This window comes from Camelus bactrianus, chromosome X (assembly GCF_048773025.1).
Source record: "Camelus bactrianus isolate YW-2024 breed Bactrian camel chromosome X, ASM4877302v1, whole genome shotgun sequence".
Classification (NCBI taxonomy): Eukaryota; Metazoa; Chordata; class Mammalia; order Artiodactyla; family Camelidae; genus Camelus; species Camelus bactrianus.
In genome coordinates this window covers 31,849,370-31,871,840 of record NC_133575.1, presented here as the reverse complement: position 1 = coordinate 31,871,840, position 22,471 = coordinate 31,849,370, and the positions used below count along the sequence as shown (strand labels likewise).

General features: G+C 45.8%; 2 protein-coding genes across 3 annotated transcripts; one reads left to right on the top strand and one right to left on the bottom strand.

The window, feature by feature from the left end:
• Nucleotides 1-489: 489 nt before the first annotated feature.
• Nucleotides 490-15,547, top strand: CXHXorf38 (chromosome X CXorf38 homolog). 2 transcript variants are annotated; one of them, XM_074359078.1, is made up of 8 exons: nucleotides 490-825; nucleotides 1,000-1,134; nucleotides 5,426-5,545; nucleotides 6,848-6,997; nucleotides 7,277-7,456; nucleotides 14,566-14,728; nucleotides 14,833-14,870; nucleotides 15,310-15,547. In XM_074359078.1, the coding sequence occupies exons 1-6, from the start codon at nucleotides 610-612 to the stop codon at nucleotides 14,725-14,727; spliced, it is 963 nt and encodes a 320-aa protein (XP_074215179.1). In that variant the 5' UTR covers nucleotides 490-609; the 3' UTR covers nucleotide 14,728; nucleotides 14,833-14,870; nucleotides 15,310-15,547. The 2 variants fall into 2 exon arrangements, with proteins under 2 accessions (XP_074215179.1, XP_010962293.2); XM_010963991.3 differs by lacking the exon at nucleotides 14,833-14,870 and having other exon boundaries at nucleotides 491-825.
• Nucleotides 15,548-20,355: 4,808 nt separating this feature from the next.
• MPC1L (mitochondrial pyruvate carrier 1 like) lies at nucleotides 20,356-21,597 on the bottom strand. Its single transcript, XM_010964004.3, has one exon. It carries the CDS (start codon nucleotides 21,050-21,052, stop codon nucleotides 20,633-20,635), a length of 420 nt encoding a protein of 139 aa, XP_010962306.1. The 5' UTR covers nucleotides 21,053-21,597; the 3' UTR covers nucleotides 20,356-20,632.
• Nucleotides 21,598-22,471: the final 874 nt, after the last annotated feature.

The following is a 22,471-nucleotide window of genomic DNA, read 5'->3' as shown; positions in this document are numbered from 1 at the left end:
TTTCTGAGCTTTGTGTCACCTTGGCACACCAAAGACCCAGAACAGGTGCGCCCAACAGGCGCGCCGTCCAGGCGGCTAGCGGTCACACTTCACTAACGTCCAGATATGCTACAACCAATTTGCGGGCTTAGGAGCAAGTTAAGTAAACTTTCTAGAATTGTATAACACAAGGAACATATGTAATTCAAGAAGTATGCCTTGAGCACCGTCTACATCTCTACAATAAAAAGCACGAACACGGACTTCACAAAAGAGGGTCAAACGGGGGCTGGCGGGGTCTCAGTTTGGGGGAAGAGAGAAGGGGGAGTTTCTGGTTGAGGCTTTCTGGGCTAGCACGGGACAAAGTACTTACACGTCTGCTGTCACCTAAGACTGGGGCGGGGCGGACGTGGGGCGGAAACCGGAATGCCCCGCCCCCGGGGGGGTCTTAAGACGCTGCGTGGCGCTCCCGGGCACCCGTGCCCCGCCCGCGGTGGCGGCCTCCGGGCGGGGCCACGCCCACAGCGGCGCCGTTGCCTCCGGCGCGCCGAGGCTTCCGCGCCTGCCCACTGCTGTCCGCCCCGCCCCTCTCCCCGTGGCCTCCGGGACGCGGCGTTGTACGAGCGGGACATGGTACTGTCCGAGCTGGCCGCGCGCCTCAACTGCGCTGAGTACAAAAACTGGGTGAAGGCCGGCCACTGCCTGCTGCTGCTGCGCGGCTGCCTGCAGGGCTTTGTCGGCCGCGAGGTGCTCGCCTTCCATCGCGGCCTGCTCGCCGCCGCCCCTAGCCTGGGTCCCCGCGCCGCCTGCCGCAGCGGCTCCCGGTGCAGCCCGCGCGCCCGCCAGGTGAGCACCTGGCCGGGGACCTTGACCACCGCCCCTCACCCCGGCCCAGGCCCCAACCCCGGACGCAGTGTCCCGTGCCCTCCCTGGGGCGGGGCCGACCTCAGTTACCCGGGGCTCAGGTGCCCAGACACCAACCCTCCTTCTCGGGCCCCTCCTCACCGCCGCCTCCTATAGTTTCAGCCTCAGTGTCAGGTGTGCGCAGAGTGGAAACGGGAGATTTTGAAACATCACACCAACAGAAACGGAGACATCCACTGGGGAAACTGCCGACCGGGCCGCTGGCCGGTCGACGCCTGGGAGGTGGCTAAGGTAAGCACCTGCGATCTGGAGGGTAGAAGGAGGTGGCCCACCAGGTGGGGGTCACCTGGAGCTCAGGACGCCTGTCGGGTCTATACCGAAGCTGGGGCCCCACAAACAGATGCAGAGAGAGAGATTGTGTGTTTGATCTAGGGTCAAGTGTCTGGGCGGTTTGGGGCTGTTATATTGGACCCAACGCAGCTTAGTGAAATAGGTTTCAACAGGAGACGCTGGGGCATGATGTAGAGCGAGCATCATGAGCACAGGCACAGAGGGAGAAGCAGACGGTAGGTCCCCTGAGTGTCTCATTTTGTCTGTAGGAGGCCATGGGGACAGCAGAATAAGCCAAGGGAAGTTAGGGCTAAAACAGAAAGGGCCTTAAACTTTAGCTAAGGAATAAAACTTTGGGGAGGCGGGAGTCGGGTAGGCAGCCAGATAGAAGGAAATCCCCTAATAGGCCTATTTTCGGATCTTGGCGAAGTGACTTACTAGCTGGGCCGATTGAAGAAATTTTTTGATTTTTTTAATATTTACCAGAAGCTCAGTAATGGTGGGGAGGGGCAGTCAAAGTAGCCTCCTAACACAAATTCACTTCTGGAGTCTAGTCTACATGCTCGTTACCAGCAGACAAAGCCTTGCTGCCTGGGAAGCGGGGATCAGCATCCCAGCTCAGCTGCTGTGGTACAGCGTTGGGCCAGCATCTGTTCCCTAACCTCAAAAATGAGGAAGTTGGACTATTATCAGTGGCCCCCAGACTCTTGGCTCTCATGGACCAGTAAACCCACCACACTTGCACAGCCTCTTCCCCCACTTTTATTTTTGTCACTGCCGTAGAATTGCCAGCTTCTACTTTTACCTAGAAAAGAAAAAGCTTAAAATTCTATCCTTTACTATGACCATCCTTCACCTGTTTGGTTTCTGCTGCGGCTTTCCAACCCTCAGTCCTCTTGAAGCCCATGCCACCTGTGTATGCCACTCTTCACCCCTCTTTATTGCTGCCACCAGGGGCCCTAGTCCACCCCCATGCCTCTCCAACCTCTTCTCCGTTCCTGGGCTCCCCGCTCGAGCATCCTCTGGTCCTTTCCACCTCGGCCTCCCACTTGCACGCTCACACCCCGGACTGTGTCAGCACAGAAAGCTGCAGCGTCCAACATCCTGCTTGCCCTTGACACACTTATTCAAACCCCTCCTCCCTGTACACGTTCCACATCTTTGAGGCTTCCACTGTTTTCCTGATCCCCAGCAGCCTCTGCCCTCCCGCTCCCTTTGTCTCCTCAACCAGCCCAGATTCCACGGGCCACCATTCCGTCCAGTCCCCCTGCAGTTGTCTTGGCCTTTTTCCGCCTTTCTCTGCACTTGCCACGCCCGACTCCAGCCCTGACAAGACCATCATCTGCTGCTCCGGGCAAGAATCTCACAAGGGAGCTGACTGGTTTCACTTTCAGTTCTTGATCACTAGCCCTAGCAGTCTGGCCTGTCCCTCCCAAGGCTCCTGTTCCCGGAGACAACGGTTGCTGCCTCTCCCTCGCCAGGCTGCCACCTCTGCTCCCCGACCCGCCGTCCCAGCTGCTGACCTTGCTCTTGCTTCCTGGAGTCGAGGGATGCCCCCATGTATATGCTGCCTTGTCTTTTTACCAGACCTACCAACCTACCTCCATGCACACCAGCTTCTTCCTTCTGCTGCAGAGGATGAAGGATGTCTCTCTTCTTACCACCTCCCCCTACCCCTGCCTCCACTTGTGTGTCAGACCTTATCTTCTCCCACCTGCCCAAGGACTGAGTCTTCAGTTACCCACTCTTGTCAGTTCTCCTCCCCCTCAGACCTTCGGCACTAATTACCACGGTACCGGTACCGGTACCGGCTACTCCCCTTGAAGCAGTCCTGGCTCTGTGACATCCTTCCCTCCTGGGTTTCCTCCTATCTCCCCGGCTCCTCCTCCTCAGCCTCCTTCTGAGTGTCCGTCGGCCTTTTCTGTCCCTCGTCTGGGCCTCTTCTGTCCCTCGTCTCCTCCCTTGGAGGTATCGCCCATGCCTGTGGGGTGAAATAGGAAATAACCACCTTTCTGCTGAGGGCTCCCGGATTTGTACCCACAGCTCTGCGCCCTCTTCTGAGCTCCCGATCCACATCCAGCTGCTGCTTGACGCCTCCACGTCATCACGTCCTGGGCACTTGGTCTTTACTTCCCAAGCAGGACTCTTCAGCTCCGCCCCCCAGCCCACGCCCACGCCCCACCACCAGCCACCTACAGTCCTTCCTGCTTCATCTCTTCCCCCCAGTACCCCTCTCATTTGTACCTGCAAGGTATTTTTGGTGTCCTCTTCATCTCAGCTCCGTCACAACTCACCCTCTCCTGGCAACCTCCCACCCCGCCGCCTCTGCTGCTCTGGTCACCCCTGGTCCGTTCACACAGCAGGCTGTGTGGTCTTCACATGGGAATCAGATGGCCCTCTTGCCTCTCCTAAAACTCTTGAGTGGCTTCCTGATGGCCTCAGAATAAACTCCAAACTCCTTTTCAAAGCCAGTGAGGCCCAGCATGTTCTGGTCCCTGTTTATTTCTCCAGCCCTGCCTCCTACTCAGTGAAGAGACAGCAGTGGGTTGTGAGAGGCAGTAAGGGCTGTTTCTCACTTTGGGCCTAGAACACCGTAGTATGCGATACAACTTTAAGAAACAGCTTTCCATCAACTATACTTCAATTGAAAAAAAAAAAGAAATTAGAAACAGCTTTCAGTGGCAAGGAGGCAGCCAAGCCTCCCTGCCAGCTCCTAGTTCTGAAGAAAGGAATTAAGTACTAGAATAAAGCCTTAATATGAAAGAGACAGGTTTCTGTTGGTGAGAAACTGCCAGACTGGACATACCTTGTGATGGAAAAGGAAAAATTCTGCGTGGTTTTGAGGCAACTAAAGCCCCTCTAACTTTGCACATTCCTCTCAGCCACAGTTGGAGTCAGCAACGTTTTTCTTCCTCTTTTTCCTCTTCCGTTGCATCAAATTAGTTTGCCGGTGATCCCTTGGTCAAGTTCTTTGTTAACATTTGTGGCATCCATAATTGACTTCTTTCAGTGGGTGGGCACATCAGTTTCCGTTCAGAGACAGGGATGGTACTGACTACCATGCCTTTTGATCGGGGCCATTCAGTGCATACAAAATTCTTCTTAATTCTGTGAGGCTGAGGTGTGTGATTCCACCACCATCAGGAACAAAGCCCTGACTCTCCTTGGGGGGCGTCATCCCCTCCCACGTGCTTTCTTGGGAATGCCATTCCAAGCGGCACTGTAGGGAGCATCGTGGTTGCTTGCCCACTGAAACGAGTGTTTTCAAGGGAACAGGTCTCTTTCTTTAGAATTCTTATGGTGAGTCATTTTTTTTTTATACATCATCTCTTATTGTCCCTGGGCAGGAATGTACTCTCGAGCTGTGTAGCTTGGTAAAGTTGTTGCATTCGGATGTAAATTTGGAAATATTTTAGGAAAGAAGTACCCCCAAGCCTTGCTAAAATGTCATTTTTAGGGCTATAAAATCCTACATAAGGCATGCTAGAACAAGGTTGTTCTGTAGTATCTAGTATCTCAAAGCCTGGGGCTCGGTCCGTAACTCCTATGTGGGACCAACTCACCTTGCACCATCAACATACTAATTGCCAACATCTGTAGCCTGTTTATTAGCACGTGCCCGGCACCGTGCAAGTGCTTTACCTGCATCGCCCCATTTACTTCTCACACCCTTCAAGGGAGATGAGAACAGTTAGCCCCCACTTACTGATTAGGAATCTGAGGATAAGTAACTTGCCTGAAGTCACACAGTTAGCAAGTGACAGAGCTGGGATTTGCAACCAGCTCCATGGCACTCCACAGCCCAGACTCTTAACTTTATACTATCATACCGAACTTTCTCGAGTCATTTTAAAGTGTCCACTTTGTAATAACCATTATTTAAAAATTTTAAATCCTCTTCTTTAACCACTCAGCCACTGAAACTTCAGTAAGAAAAAGAAGGGTGCTTTCTACCCCTGGTAGGTCGATGTTTAAGGGTCTCTAATAGCAGGTGGACAGATAGAGCAACTCTTCAGTTATTGCCCTTGGCTGGGGCTTGGCTGCCGCACTGTTTCCCCACTTGTGTTTCAGACTCATGAGGCTCTAAGTTGAAACCTCATTAAGAGTTTCGGTCATCATTTGCAGAACAGGCAAATAATATTTGCCCCACTAGCCCTGTAGGGATAAATAGAGAGATAGACAGGTAGACAGACAGATCGATCTCCTAGGGTTGGAGGAGACTCAGGTACCCCTTGTGTCTCCCCTTCTACAGGCCTTCATGCCCCGAGGACTGGCAGACAAAACAGGACCCGAGGAATGTGATGCGGTTGCCCTTTTAAGTCTTCTCAACTGCTGCGATCACTTCGTGGTTGATCGAAAGAAAGTCACGGAGGTAAGAGCTGTCAGATTGAAAACCAGACAGTAAGAGCCAGTCAAGTCAGTACCGGGAAGACCAGCCAAGAAGCACACCCTGTGCTGCTAAAGCGGGGGTGCAGGTGTGGCTCAGGGCCTCTCCCCAGACGGTGGTGTGCAGAGGAAGGCAGGCTCCGGTTCACAGCTGGCATCGCTAAGAAGGCCAGCGGGGCTCCCGTGGCATGCACCTTCCATGGTGCCCAGGAAGCCCCGTGCGAGTGCACTGAGGAGACTGACCCTTCCGCTCTCCCTAATCGATGCTTCCTGACTCCTTGCTGTTGCACTGTTTGCCGCTAAAGAGACGAACCTCAAATTTCCCTGTTCTGCCATAAACAGAAGCAAAATAGTTTTCCACATTAAAAAACAAATACAGAAGAATGCATCCATCTGTCCATTGTATGCCAGCATTTGAATCCTGCCCTTCTGAATCTCATTGGCTACACAGTTGCAAGGCCAAGTCACATAGAACTGAAGAAAATATAAACAGTAATGGATAAACGCCATCAGAATGGATTGCTGTGCTTGTCAGACTTCCTCTGGGAGACTGAGACTTTCTCCATCTCACCAGAGACCGGTTCTGGTGCACTTGTTACTCTGAGGATCGTTGGAAAGGGTAGCTAGCACAGCTGGGTTATTTTTAATATGTAGAGCAAACGCACGTGTATTTTGCTAGGTGCCAGCTGCTGAAAGGACTGAGAATCCTTCATCATCAGTGGAGACCAGCACTATCACAATACAAAACTGACCCCTTTAGTATCTTTTAACCAAGAACATGGAAGACTTGACATGAATTATATGTTCATATATGATTAGACAGAGCTGTTTATCATAGAATATAGGCAAAAGTTGATTTTCTTTTTATCATGGTTTCTACGTCAAAAAACTCCCTTGGCCCAGCTTCCAGAGCTTCAACAATATTTAAAAGATTTTTCCACCGTCTGCTTCAGCCTTTGGTATACCCAGAGCCAGTGGCCAATACTCTTGCTCTTTGCAAGTTGTTTTAAGTTAGGGGACTTGGGGGATTATGTACGAGATACCCACCCACCCACAAGATTTCCGGGACTAAGGACAATTTGTATTTCTTACCCCGGGGAATTTATTCTTCAACTGGCAGGGGGTTTGAACATCCTGTTTGAGCCTTGACGGCACCTGCAGGCCACACACTTGTGGATTTTAGAATTAACAGGGCCTTTCTGCAGTTTTTCTCAGGAACTACAAAAATCTCAGTTTACCCTGTTTTTGGACCTTGAAGGCTTTTCTCTTTTTTTTTCTCTCTCTGTAGGTGATTAAGTGTCGTAATGAGATCATGCACTCTTCAGAGATGAAAGTGTCTTCTATGTGGCTTCGAGATTTTCAGGTGAAGATCCAAAATTTTCTGAATGAATTCAAGAATATCCCAGAGATTGTGGCCGTTTACTCCCGAATAGAACAGGTAAAAATCACATGTAACAATCTCGGCATAAAGGAATAAGGGGAGGCAAAAAGCAAGCACAGTTTGAAGTTTATTAGATTTAAATGTAATTTTAGAATGGAAACGGGGACCAATGTTGGTATGAAATCAGAACTGTGATTGGGTGGAGCAGCTTTCCTGTGGTCACAGGATGTTATCAGAATGGATCCAGTCATTGATGTTTAATTACAAATTCTTTGAGTAACCCAGTGGAATAGCTTCCATTCAATCAATTCATGTTTTTGTTCGGTAACGCAACAGCTGTTGACATCTGACTGGGCAGTTCACATCCCTGAAGAAGATCAGCCAGATGGGTGTGAACATGAAGCAGGAGTTTACCTGAGTGAGAGCCAAGTAAAGGAGACAGAGATGGAATTACTAAAGGAAAAACTTCAAGAGCTGTATCTCCAAGCCAAAGAACAAGAGATGTTGCCTGAAGAGGTAAAAACAAACAAACAAACAAAAAAGTATTATGTCCTCTGTGTGAGTAAACAAAACAGACACCAGGGAGGAAGGGCAGTTCATTTTAACTTATTACCGGTTGTGTTTCTGATTTAAAAGTCAGATAATTTTCAGAAATGAATATTCTTTTGGCAGAAGTTACTATTCCCCTTAAACAAATATCTTCACTCAATAAGCAGACATTTGGGTGCCTATTCGGGCCACAGAGCAGAGCGCCACGGGGAGGGCTCCCACAGACTACTGAACAGAAGGGGCTGGGGAGGGTCAGGTGGGGTCCCGAAAAAGGCTTTACTGAGAAGGCGCTGTTGAGCTGGGACTAAGCGTCAAATCAGAGTTTGGCAGATTGGCAAGAGCAGAAGGGCGTTCTTGGCAGAAGGAACAGCCCTTGCAGAGGCACGAGAGACTAGCTCGGGCCAGACAGCAACGAGGCGAGCATAGGAGGTACGGTCGGATGTGAGGGTCATCAGGTGGGTCGGAGCCGTATTTTAAAAGGTGTTCTATGCTGCACTAAGGGGTTTGGACCTCATTCCCAAAAAGCCCTTAGGAGCCAACAGAGGTTTTTTTAAGCAAGAAAGAGGAAATGAACTAGATCTGATACGGCTTTTAGAAAGTGAAGTCTTACGGCAGTTGGAGGTTGGAGAGGAGCCGGGAGGCTCAGTCGTGAGGGGGAGAGGAGGATGAGCTAGTGGTGTGCCGGAGGGGCCGGCTTCTGCAGGCACTGGGGGCAGGGCTGATGGCTCCTAGTGGCTGGTTAGATTACCTGGAGCCTGGCCTGGAGCCGGCAGGAGGTGACGAAGGAGGGGTTAAAGGATCAACAAGGCTTCTAGTTCAGGACACTGCAGGCTAATGATGGTCTTAAGTACAGGATGTATGAATCCCCTTTGTTAATTACACGCATGGTATTTTAAAAAAAACTAACAGTAGCAGAATTATATTTCAGTAAGGTTCAAAAATATCCCGGCACTTGCTGGATTAGAATTCTGGTTCACCAGGAGATCTCGGACAAATCATTTTCTCTCTCTATTACACTTTGTCCAAGGCAAGTGGGTTTGCTGGTTACCTCGCTAAACACAGAGCGTTTTAATACAAAGTGCATCTCATTCTTTAGGCCATGCTCCTTACTGCTCCATATGCCTACGTCAACCGTTCTGACCTTGACCCAGGTGCTTCATTCAGCCTGATAAGCTTCTTTAGCATGGGGACTGGGTGCCGCTGGTTTTCGGGTGCACCCACCCCGGCACACCACAGGTATTTAAAATGCTGAATAAGACTTAAATCTTCAATTTTCTAAATCCATATGTTTCATCTTGCTTCATTTTAAAATGCCATTAGAACCAGCCCCAGTTTTCCTGCTGCTGCCGCTTTCAGAAAGAGAGACAACAGAAAAAAAAAAACCGGGAGATCAGGCTCATGGCCTCTGAGTCGTCAGAAATTTTCTCTTCTTTCTTGAGCGAGCTGTGGTTCTTTTCCTGTTTGTCTAACAAAGAGCCAGATACATCAAGGGCAACACACTGAAACCAGGAGTCTCTGTAGGTTGGGAGCTGGAAGGGAACCTGGCAGTCATTGTATGCCCTGCTTTGCACACTTTACAGCGACCCCAAGGAGCAGGCACTGACCGATGTGAGGCCACATGGCCAGCTAGGGTGTGAGGGCTGGCCCGGGGCTCTGCCCGCCTTCGCACACACCTCACAGAGCATCTTGTAGCACCAGGGAGCTAGCAACTGTAAATTTCAACCCCTCATTATTTCTGTTTTACAGAGAGAAAATTGGGGTTAATTGGTTTGTCCTCCAGGTCCCAAAGTCTCTAGGTAGAGGTCATAAATTCTCGTTTTTCATGCTTTCTGTTCAGTAGACCATGGCATTCTTCTTGATATTTCAATTGATCAAAATACAAGTTCGAACTGATTGGCACGTTATCTCTGAGAAGCTGAAGTATGGCTTTCCGCAGTGTGTGAAACGGACCTCTTTTGAAAGTTCAGGACCATGTGTGATAATTCATATTCTTTAAGGTTAGTCTCCAAAGTCAGAGGACTTGATAAACCAAATTTCAATGAATCTAAAATGCCATCAATTGCAAGACACACCATTAGTTCAGTTATTTCTAAGAGAGAAAAAGAAAAAACCCTGCCAATTTACTGTAAGACACCATCAATGGTACAGTGCATTCTCATTTGAGATGTTAAAATATGAAAAAAATGTACAATTAGGAATCAAGAAATATAGTGATTGTATTATGACCACAGGACTTTTTTCATGACTGTTTCACAAGACCTGTTTCTGGTGTTTGTTAAAACAGTAGGGCTAAGGTTGGAAAGCCACGTTGAGAAAAAATGGTTGATGGTGGTGATTTAGTGTGATGGTTTCCGGAAACACGTCACAGAGCATGGGAGTGAGTGCCAGGGAGTGCCTAGCTGAGAGAACTCATCTTCTCCTGTTCTCTGTCCAGTCGGCGACATGATAAATTAAATACACTGGGCATGCATCACTGTGACTGTAAAATGAGGTCCGCTTCAGAGCCAGAGGGGAGCCGCAGCTGCTCGGCCTGTCGGGACATGGGTGGGACTTTTCCACTGTGGGTCCTCGGCCGCAGAATTCAGCTGCCACCCAAGAGCGCTTCACGCACACCTGCCAGCCCTCGGGGCTCTGCCAGGATCTGGGGGGTTAAAAATCCAGCTAAAGAGCGTTGAGCACAGTTAGTGGCTAAAAAACGTGTAAAGAACTTAACACGTTCTTTAAAAATTGTCACTGATCTCTTAAACCCTGGTGGGGGAGCCACTTTCCCAGGGATCGGAGGGGAAGCTCGGGGAGAAGGGGCAGCGATGGATGTCATCGAGGCAGTCGGGGACGGGATGGAAGTGACACTCTATTTGTTATATTCCAGAGATACTTACTGAGTGAGTGCCTACTATGTACCAGGCACAGTTCTAGAAGCTTGGCATGCATCGGGGAACAAAACAAAGGTCCCGGTGAGGGGAGACAGACGGTAAACAGTTAGCATAGGTCAACATAGTAAGTAACGATGGGGCGAATTAGAAGAAGTACTGTGTGGAGCAGAGTGTGGGGATCAGGAGGGGCTGAGTAGGGACAGGTGTTGGGTTGCCACGGGGTGGCCAGGGAGGAGGCGCCACTGAGAAGGGGGAGGTGGGGATGTCTCGGAGGAGGTGAGAGCAGCCGTGTGCGCAGCTGCAGGAGGAGCATTCAGGCAGAGGCAAGGGCGAGTTGAGCAGGGTGTCTGGAGCGGGGTGAGAAGCTGAGAGAAGGGAAGCCTTGTGAGCTGTTGGCAGGACCTAGGCTTTTCCTCCTGAGACGGCAGCCGCAGCCGAGTTCTGAGCAGCAGAGTGAGGAAAGGAGCTGCTGGCTGCCGGGTTGAGGATGGGCGGGTGTGGTGGGGGGCAAAGATGGAAGCAAGGAGATGTTTGTTAGGAGGCTGCCGTGGCTACCAGGTAAGAGAGGTGGTGGTGCGGACATGGGTGGAAGAGTCGAGGTGGGGAAGAGTGGGGCAGATGTGGCATGTGAGAGACAGACACGTGTCAAAGATGAGTCCAAGAGTTTTGGCTTAAGTGCCTGGAAAAATGAAGGTGCTAGGCATCTTTTGACTAGAACAGGGCCTGCCTGGCACATAGGAGACTCACTAAAGTTTTGTTGAATGAATGTAGGAAGGAAGGAGTGTACCAGATACAGTGCTGAGTGCTTTTAGTAGATTATTTCTAAGCCTCACAAGAACTCTAAATGGCATGGGTATCATCATCCTATATCTGCATACATGGCAGTAAGTTCAGAGAGGTCAAGTGTCTTGCCCAAAGTCACACAGCTGGTTAAGTGGCAAAGCCACAATATCCAAGTCAATATGCAAGTCCATCTAACTACATTCCATAACTTTTCTAGTACTTCATTTTCCATCCCCACTTCCTCTTCCCACTTAACATATAAATGTGTACAAGCCTTCAGCACTGTTAATAGTTTAAAAAAAAAACAACTCCTTTGACTCTTTCTCCTCCCCCAAAGCTAAAATAATCAAGCTCTCTTAAGCACATTTCAAGAGCAGAGAGGGTCAGGAGGTGACAGCACAAAGGATCATAGCTCCCAAGTTATCAAATGATGTCTCTGACCCAGGGAGGGAGGGCCCCGCTCCGTCTAGGAGTGTGTGTGTGCCGCACAGACCCAGCCAGCACGGTCACGGGCATGTGATGGGAACCAAGGGATGGGAAGGACCCTCAGGTGCATCTGGAGCACCCAGCACAGGCAATAAGCGCCAACAGTGCAGTGCCCGCAGTTACTAAGGTACACTGTGAATAATGTCACTGGTGTCATCTTCATGTCATGTGTTTATGGTTTCCAGATTTATTATTTAAAGCCCAGGTATCTTTCAGGAGCGGTAGGCTTGTTTCTAGCTGTGTAGTAAACAGCTCCAGCTGAAGGACACATCCCCATCTACTTAGTAACTTATCTGAAGCCTTCTGGTCATCTTCGGCTCCACCCTGGCCCTCCCTGCTCCCTATTCATCCCGGCCACAAGCCGCTGCCAGCCTTCCCTCCCTTCCATCCCTGGCAGCCGTCATCCCGCATCTGGCTGTTTCATTCGCTCACGTCACAATAAGCTAGTGCCTGCTTCAGTTCTACCCCAAAATATTAATAACTCTCATCTTTGTAATAAGCACAGTGACCAGCGAGGGTATCCTGGGATAAGCCAAATGAAAAACATTTCCGTGGTACTATTCTGAGAGTACACATTTGTATTAGTTTAAATGTCAGGAAGTATGTTACTGGGGGGAGCTGAAATTGGTATATCCTCTCTAGATGGCAGTTTTGGCAAAATCTATCAACATTAAAACAGAAAACTCTACCAATTAAAACTGCGTTCCACTTCTAAAAACAGACCCTACAAATAGCCCGTCACTTACACAAAACGACGCATGTACCGGATTAGCTACTGCAGCAGTATTTCTCTTAGCAGAAGGTTGGAAATCGTATATTAAAAGGTGAAACAGCCATAGCTGAAAAACTATTCAGCTGTTAAAAAAAATAATGAGGCCACCCTTATAATTCAATAAAGGCAAAAAATCAGTGGAAGAACAGTGCTGCCATTTGTGTTTTTTAAAATGTGTATGTGCCAATTATATCTCAGTAAAGCTGAAAATTTTTTAAAATGTGTGTACATATATTCACGTGTGCTCACATGTAAACGCATAGAATACCCCTGGAAGAGACACACGAAACTTCATTGTGGTCACCACTGAGAGAGGCTGGGTGACTGGGGACAGGATGTGGAAGAGGACCAACTTTTTACTTTGTACACTTGTGTTCATTTTGAATTTTGTACCAGTAGATTTATTACTAGTAAATATATATATATGGATATATTATAAATATTGAATGGTAATAAATGTACATCTATACATATTTAATAGTAATAAATATGTACACAATTCAAAATGAAAGAGCTTTATATGTGTGAGTGTATACATTTGTATATGTGTGTGTACATACATGTATGTATATTTAATAGTGATAAATGTGTGGGTACAAAATTCAAAATGAAAGGGCATCATTTTATTTTTATATATATCTATGCATATGTGTATGTATATACATATGTGCATATATATGTGTATACATAGACACACACATATATATAAGTATAGATATATAGCCCTTTCATACAAATGCAAGAAGTTTTATAGCAAAAAAATTTTTTTAAGTTTTCTTCTGATTTTATTGAGATATAATTGACAGGCAGCCTGTCTAAATTTAATATATACAGCATAATTATTTGACTTACATATATCATGGAATGATTACCATGATAAGTTTAGTTAGCATCTATCATCCCATATAGATACCAAAAAAAAAAAGGCAAAAATTGTTTTTTACCTTGCGATAAGAATGCTTAAGATTTACTCACTTAACTTTCAGATATACCGTACAGCAGTGTTAACGATTGTTGCTAGTACTTATTTATCTTGTAACTGGAAGTTTGTATCTTTTGATCACTTTCATCCAATTCCCCACCCCCACCTCTGGTAACTGCAAATCTAATCTCTTTTTCTATGAGTTTATTTTTTTGTTTGTTTTTGTTTTAGATCCACATATAGGTGAGATCATACAGTGTTTATCTCTCTCTGACTTATGTAACTTAGCATAATGCCCTCTAGTTCTATCCATGTTGTCTCGAATGGTAGGATTTGCATCTTTTTTATGGCCAAGTAGTATTTCATCATATACATACACCACGTCCTCTTCATCCATTCATCTGTCTATGTACACTCAGGTTGTTTCCTTGTCTTAGCTGTTGTGAATAATGCTGCTATTAACATGGCGAGGGGCAGGCAGATATCTCTTTAGCATGGTGTTTTTGTTTCCTTCAGATATATTCCCAGAAGTAGAATTTCTAGGTCATATGATAGTTCCTTTTTTAATTTTTTGAGGATCCTCCATACTGTTTTTCATAGTGGCTGCACCAATTTACATTCCCATCAATGGTGCACGGGGTTCCCTTTTCTCCACACCCTTGCCAGCGTTTATCTCTTTTTGATGATAGCCATTCTAACAGGTGTGAAGTGATATCTCATTGTGGTTTTAACTTGCATTTCTGTGATGAATAATGACGTTTAGCACTTTTTCATGTACCTATTGGCCATTCGTATGTCTTCTTTGGGAAAATATTCAGTTCCTTTGGCCATTTTTTAATTGAGTTACTTGGTTTTTTGCTATTGAATTGCATGAGTTCTTTATACATTTTGGATATTTTTAAAATTAATTTATTTTATTTTTAGGTTTTTTGTGGGGGTGTAATTAGGTTTATTTATTTATTTTAATGGAGGCACTGGGGGTTAAACCCAGGACCTCGTGCATGCTAAGCACATACTCTACCACTGAGTTATGCCCTCCCCTCTATATATTTTGGATATTAACCCCTAAAAGCAAAAAAAATTTAAGGAGACCAGCAACCACTCCTTTGTGTGGCCCCAGAGCCAGGTACTGGTGGACACATGAGCAGGAGCCAGTCTTGGAACTGGTGCATTTTCCATCAGAATTACAAGTCTGCTATAAAATTATCTAAGCTGTGCATTGTATGGTTTCTTCTTGCAGATCTTAAATCAACTGGAAGTGGTGAAAGAATTTCTGAGAAACAATGAAGATCTTAGAAATGGTCTTACAGAAGACATGCAGAAGCTTGACAGCCTGTATCAACAGCCTCCAAAAACGGATTCAAAGGAACCCGGGGCACAAACATCTGAAGGGAAGGCCTGATGTGAGTTTAAGTATACGATGTTGAATAAGGACAGAACAGCCTCATCTCTTTGCTATCTCTTTTAATTGACAGGGGGAAGTAAGTAGGTTTTATTTTGTTTTTAGAGGAAGTACTGGGGATTGAACCCAGGACCTCATGCATGGTAAGGATGTGCTCTACCACTTGAGCTATACCCTCCCCTTTTTGCTATCTCTTAGGTAAAGGCCATAAGGACACACAGCTTAGTCTCATCTGAAGTTTCCCTATGTCCTTATTATTTGAAAGAGAGGACACTGAGCTTTGTGCTCTTTCTAATTGATGGTTCTCACATCTGTGAACTAATTCAAAATAAATTCCCTGTTAGCTTTGTTTAGTTAAGTACACTTGTAGTCATCAGTCCGGTAGTGAATGAATCAACTATAACATAATTAAAAAGTGTTTCAGCCCTCAAGTGATGCCAACAATGCCTCGCTCTCAGCTATGCCATTAATAATTGCAGCTTGTTAATTTTCATAAGAAAAATTTGTTAAAAGAGGTAACTCTCTTCAGTATTTTGCTTTTTCCCTCCAGTGAAGAAAATTAAATATTTTCTTTCATTTTAGGTTGACCTTCAACAAAAATCAGGCATGTTCCATGACGGTCAGCCCAGCTTTCGTCTCAGTCATCCTTTTCTGTGCAAAAGGAAAAACTTACCAGTGAACTCCAACCAAACAAAGAGGGATTCATGTTGTGTTTTCCTGGACTTGCCTTTGACTATTTGGGAGTATTTTTTTTATATTCATAAGCTCATTGGTATGTGATCTGTACCGACCAAAAAATATTAGATACTCTTGTGCCAGACTTGCAATTATCTGGAGTTTTTGTTTGTTTGTTTTTTGGGTTTGGATTTGGGTTTATTTTGCTATTTAAAAGATGAAATTCTTTCCTGGTCCCCAAACTCTTAATTTTGCTTCAACAGGAAAGTCTGCGTTTGGCCAGGCTGGTGTGAAGGGTCATGCAGAGTTCTCTGCCCACTGGTCCTGTCCCCACACCCCTGCCTGAAAGTCTCATTCATGAGGATGCTGGGGTGGGGAGGTGGTGGGGGGCTGTGAAATGTTGAGATACAAATCCTTCCTTTTTGGCAGAAAGCAAGGAAAATATTTGCCTGAAAGGCCGTTTTCTAGCCATTTCTAATTAGTATGGAACTGTTACTATCTGTTTCTAGTAGCCTGAGGCCATAGGACAAGGAGGTGGGCCCAGGCTGGTCAGCGCAGGGCTGGTGAACACAGTAACTTCACTGACCAAAGCAGGGGGAGATCCCCGGCCAGCAGCACAAACAGGGGTGTCAGGGAAAGTTCTGAAGTTGCTGGCTTGTTTAAGCAGTGACTGAAGGGTCAACTGATAGCTGAGAGGTATTCATAGACATAAATGTTGGTTGCACAATTAACCAAACTTGGTCCTTTGTTATGAGATTTAGGACTGAAATTTTAACATTCTTATGGAAATTCAGACATTTTCTTTCAGCAAATTCAGACAAATTCATTCATACTTCCTCTATTCCTTTAACTAAAAAGTTCTCCACTTTTGACTTTGTCCTGTTTGTTTCCGGAACTGGGAAACCCCTGGCTTGTTGTGTACAGTGGTCTGAGGGGCCAGCTTTACCCTCACCGTCCCCTCTGCTCATGTCCAAAGCCAGCGGTCCTGAACTGAGCCATGTCACCTTTGGACCTTCAGAGACAGAATTGCTGCATTCCCCACTGCCTGGAGGAAGAGCTTCTGATCTGAGCCCAAGGGAAACCGTGCCCCTTTGCTTACTCAGCTGCCCATCAAAGATGTGATCTGCAGAGAATGGGCGGGTGAGGGGTGTAGATTTGGCATATTTTTACGTTAAAACGCATTTAATGTAATTCTGTTAAACCTGCGTGAATGCAAATATGCCTGTAACTTCCTGCTTTCATCTTTCCCAGTACTGTTTGGTCTTTAATCTTACATTTTCTTTCTCCCTTCATTTCACGGACTTCAATTGTAAAGTAACAATTTTCTTTCATCTTGCAACTCCTCCCAAACTAAGAAACTTCATGAACTATTTGCCAACTTCTAGACAGAAGATAACAAAACTTGGGATCAAATTAAATCATGATTCGCTAACCAATTTAAGACCTGATTTCTCACCTTAGGAACTTTGGGTTATGCATACTTTCATTTCATACCTCTTGTATCTCTTTAGCTTTTCCTTACCTACCCCGCAAACATTTAGCAGGTGTCAGCCACGCGCCAGGCACTGAAGTAGATGCAAATGTCAGGGTGTGTAAGGTATGGACAATGGTAGGTGAGCTGTCGTCTTACTGGATTTCTTGTCTGCTCTGAAAAATTAAAGATACTGTTCAGAACAGTCTGGCAACATTTAATTACATTGAAATTGAAACAAAGAAAGGAAGCTATGCCCAGAGAGGGCTTTAAAGCAAACATAGTGTGTCCAGGAACATCAGTCTGTGGGCCTCTCTTCAATGGATCTGTGCTCGTGGGCACAGGACATGCCCAAAAGGGAGTGGTGTCTAAGACATTAGAGAGCAAAGCAGAATGCATAACAATGCATAGCATGGTGTAAAACGATGGTACTTTCAAATAACAGAGGTCTGGAAAATTGTGTGCTTTTCTCATGCTTTTTTGCCATGTTACCTCTGAAAGGAATTGGGGTTGCATTTGGCTTTTCTGTTTTTTTGCACGCACCCATATGAAATGTTTACAACAAACCTGCGCTCCTGTATTTTGAAAAGGTTTCATTAGAATTTGAAATTTCAAAATAATAGACATAATATAAATTCAAACTGCAAGGAAATGTTTCACATTTCTCAGAATGTATTGTAGTCTCCATTTTTGCAGGGGGTCAGCTCTACCTCCAGGGGCACTTGTGAGTTGTCAGGGTCAGGAGAGGCCCAGAAGTGGTTTCCTTTGCGTGCAGGGCTGTTTCATCTCCGAGTGCCTTGTTTTTGTCCAACAATGTGGTTGGCTCCTGGCGTCTCCCTGGGACACAATATGAGGTTCCTCATTTTGAAAGAATTAGAGGAGAAAAATGGTTGTAGCATTATAGTTGCAAGGATAAGGCAGTTTTGGGGATTTTAGCCTGTGCTTTGCCAGGAAAGTCAGAGGACCTAAACAGAGAGACTTTATTTATTAAACTTAGTATAAAACCCAAATTCTGGGGGGAGGGTATAGCTCAGTGGTAGAGTGCATGCTTAAGCATGCACAAGGTCCTGGGTTCAATCCTCAGTACCTCCATTAAAAATTAAAATAAAACCCAAATTCTGGAAAATAATAAAAATGGGTCGGGAACAAAAACTTCTGGAAAAATAGCCCTGCCAATTCGGAAAGTGTTATTAGCTTCATAAAGCAGTGATAGAGATCTGTAGACAGTTTAAGTTAAATTGCCAAGACCAGAAGCGATTATGTTCAAGAGTTTGGGGAGATTATGAAATGATCATTACCCTAATGATTTGAAAGCTGGGTTCTTATTAAAGTATTAATCACTTATATGGCTTTAAACATTAATATCCTGGGCAACAAAGGGTTAGGGCTCTTAGCTGGGTGGGCATACTACAAATTAGATCCTGGAAGTGGAGCACTGCATTAGAGTGGAGGTGTTAAAATCTTTTGGAATTTTCTGTAATCATTTTGCCCTCTAAATTATAAATGTCGAGTGACGGGAAATTATCAGCAGGGATTACCTCCTTCCCCCTTACCAGGTTAATTAAAAACCTACCTGCTCTTAAATGTCTTCAACAGACAGTGGCCTTTTACTGAAATATAATACTCAAGTTACAAAATACACTTAGTAAGACAAATCTAAAAAATATATTAATTTCTATTCATGTAAGAGCAAAGGGGAAAAATCCTCAAGTTTTAATAAAAATCTTGATACAAGGTTATGATTCATTTCAGAACTTTAAGAACTGCTTTTTATTATTGCATTATAGACTGAACTATCTAAAATATGAGGAGCTACTACTATCTTCCAGAGACTTCCTTCCTGCCTCTCAAATTCATCCTCTATGATAGATGCATGTTTGTAATGAGCACAAAACTGTAAACTGAACATTTTGTGACATCTCTTTGGGAAGGTGGGCACTGACCTTACATGCTTTATTACTTTCAACTGAGTTTCTGAAAGGCATGAGAATTTTTATGTCAAAACCACATGTGGTAGCCAGCCTCCAAGATGGCCCCTCAATGATCCCTGCCTCCTGGTATTCCCACTCTTGTGTTGCCCTCCCCCGATGTACCTAGGTTGGTCCATGTGACCAAGAGAACACAGCTGAGAGACTGTGGCTTCCATCTTGGGCTTTCTCTCTCTTGGAACACCTTCTCTGGGAGAAGGCATGTTGTGAGCAGCCCTATGACCCACATGACAAGGGACTGATTCCTCCTGCAAACAACTGTGGGACTGAGCTTGGAAGTGGATCCTCCATCCCCAGGTAAGTCTTCAGAGACTGCAGCCCCAGTGGACAGCTGAGAGACCGTGAGCTAGAAGCACCCAACTAAGCCACTCCCAGATTCCTGACCCTCCAAAATTGTGTAAGATATTGGTTGTTTTAAGCTAAGTTTGGGGGTGATTTATTACACAGCAATAGGTAACTAACACACTACCATTTTCCAGAGTTTGTTTCTCCTCCTGTACACAGAATGTGAAATGCAGAAACTGCCTACAAAGAGGGCTACTGCTTAGATGCCACAGAAGATAAAGGGGACTCCTCCAGAGTTCCACTAAAGTTGTGTCTCTCTTATCCAAAACCTGATGTCTTCAGAACCTTTCAGAGTTGTGTTCAATTTCTTTGCATTTGAAACCTTTTAACAAAAGCAGGGTTTAAGCACTCTTAAACACATACATTGGAGTTCCCCAGTAGACCACTCTGGGACTTCCCATTCTCCAGAGGCGTGGCAGGGGTAAGGGATTCACGGTGAAATCCTAGAGGGCAGACTGTTGCCCAGGTAATGGCCTCACACCCGCAGCCCCACCCTTTTCTTTTCCCTCGTCATGCTCCCAGATTTAAGCAAAATCCTTTCGCACCCATAGGATTCCTAGTGGGGCATACTGTGGGCTTAACACTATTGACCACTGGCCCTCACCCCCAACCCTAACTAGTGTGCAACACAGGGTGATAGATTCCCTAGTTTTACAAACTACCATTTCCTCCGTTTTTAGGCATGAGAGAAAGAGGAAAGGATCGTGATCTTGTTTTTATTTTCAGTTTACCTAGAATCCAAGGTTAACAGCAACTGACCTCAGAGTTGTTTTTCCTGTTTTCATTAAAGGTTCTATCATTGTTCTTGGTCACCAAGAGATTCTAGGTTCTCTTGCTAAGTACTCCTTAAAAGCTGGATTTCACTGAATTCATTTAAACCCACTTGGAATTATTTCCCTCAGTAGAAACAGCCCTTGGACTTTCCTTTTTATGGTGTAGAGAGATTGTGGCTGTACCGAGTTTTTAAAGTCGTGTGCTACTAAGCACCTTTATTTGGCCTGGACACCCAGTACAAGTAACAAAAACGTTATTTCCAAGAGAGCTTTAAAAAATCAATAAATTAGATAATTTGAAGTGTCATTCAGTCTTTCTCACCTACATAAACTAACCCTCAAGTTACAGGTCCCATGAAGAGGAAGACTAGCCAATTCCCCTCACCTTCTAAAAAACATTTCAGTTCCCCAACACGAAATAAACCAAACTCAACAGCTTCAGTTCTGTGCTATTTGCCATTTTTTTTTTAATTAACCAAACTGCAACTTTAAATCAGATTTGCACTGTTTGAGTCAAAATGAAACTTGTTATTGGTCTTTTCTCTAGGAAGAACAGTTCAGTGCTTGTAAGCTGCAAAGATTCAATTGGGCCCTCTCAATCACGACACAGCATCAGCGGATCCAAGTCAATGGCATCCTGGTAGTCGTTAGCATTAGCCAGAGTCGTCAGCTGCAGTGGTGATAAAGTTGGTAGAGGGTGCACAGACGGTGGCAGCGGTGGCGGTGTTAACAGTGGCCGCCGTGGCTCCGCTGCCGTAGTGATAGATCAGGTAGCGGCCTGCCTGCATACTCTGCACCACCACGTTGGTGCCGTGACATGCCATCAGCAGCAAGTTGCGAGGCTGTACGCGGTAAGCGAAGCGCATGGAGGCCAGAGAGTAGAAGATGAGCGCTGTCGTCATGCGGCCGCTGATGATGTCCGGCGGTGCCCTCATGTCATTTAAGGCGGCCAGTGGGAGGCCCCAGTTGGCCACGGGACCCCAGAAGTGCGTGCTGGTCAGGTAATCCCGGAACTCCTTCGTCTTCATGGTCGCCACTGCCCTCCGCCACAGTGCTGCCACCGCCTCCATCATTGCCGAGCCGTGGGAGTGCCAACAGATTAACAGCCAACCGGCAAATGACGTGGAGCGCAGAGCCTGGAACGGCTGCCTCTTCTAAGACACCACGGGCCACGGCCTCGTGCCCTCGCGCGGCTGCCGTAAAGTGCGCCAGCCAGCGCGTCCCGCTGTCGTGCGTGCCTTTAGTGCAGCAGGCGTGGCCTCGCCCTCGTGCCTTTGCGCGGCTGCCGTAAAGTGCGCCAGACAGCACGTGCCGCTGTCGTGCATGCCTTTAGAGCGGGAGGCGCGGCGTCGCTCTCGTGCCTTCGCGCGGCTGCCGTAAAGTATGTAGAGAGCTTGTGCCTGTCAGCGAAGGTGGGCGCTCCCTCTCCTCCCACTCTGCCCGTGCTGCTGTGGCCCCCCGAAAGCTGTTAGGGCTCTAGGTGCCACCCAGGAGGCAGGGGTCTGGCTGCCTGTTTCTCCTCAGCTACACAGCGGGAAACTCTGCTTGTTCTCTCCAGTCTGTGGATAGTGTCTACAAGATGTTGATACAAAATTCTTCAACCAGGTACAGAATTTTCTTTTTTGCAGTTTGCCTAAGTGTTGCTTGCGGACATAGTGACATTTCACTTCTGTTTCAGCATCTGGTTGTTAAGGACATTCTCCTACTAAACCACCATACAGTAATCCACTCAGATACTCAACATTTAGTACAGTACTATTGTCTAATATGTAGTGCATATTTAAGGGTTATAGTTTTATGGCTTTTTTTTTTCCTTGTCGGAGGTGGGGGGGGGGATCCAGGATCCAGTCAAGATTCACATTTAGATAGTTATGTCATTTAAATTAATCTCCCTTAATCTAGAAGAGTTCCCAGCGTTTTTTGTCTTTCATGACACTGACATTTTTGGTGATAGCAAGTCAGTGGTTTTTCAGAATGGCCTTAATTTGGATTTGTCTGTTTTCTCTTAATTAAATTTAAAATTGGTTTTTGAGGGGGCAGGAATACTGCACAGGTGTGGTTGTGCTTTAGTGGATCACAATAGGAGGCACGTGATATCACTTTGTTCCATTCTTGGTGATAGTAACCTTGATCATTTGGTTAAAGAGTTACCTGCCAGGTTTCTTCATTGTGTAATCAAATAATCCAGGGGTAGCCTATTTGAGAGTGTATGGATATTATATTCTCCAAGTCTTTCACATATTAACTCTTAATAGTTAATATCCATTGATGAAAATTCTTAATGACAAAACTGATGACTATTTTCACAGTGTTTTCTCCTTTTTTCCAATAAAAATAATAATTGTTGAAAAGTAAGTATAGATTGAAAAGAAATCAAGTATACTTTGAAATACATTTAAGTAGTGATTTATAAAAAGCCCATTATACCTTTAAAAATACATTCATTATCTGTTTATTTACATCCCAAATATTTTACAAATATAACTTTAAAA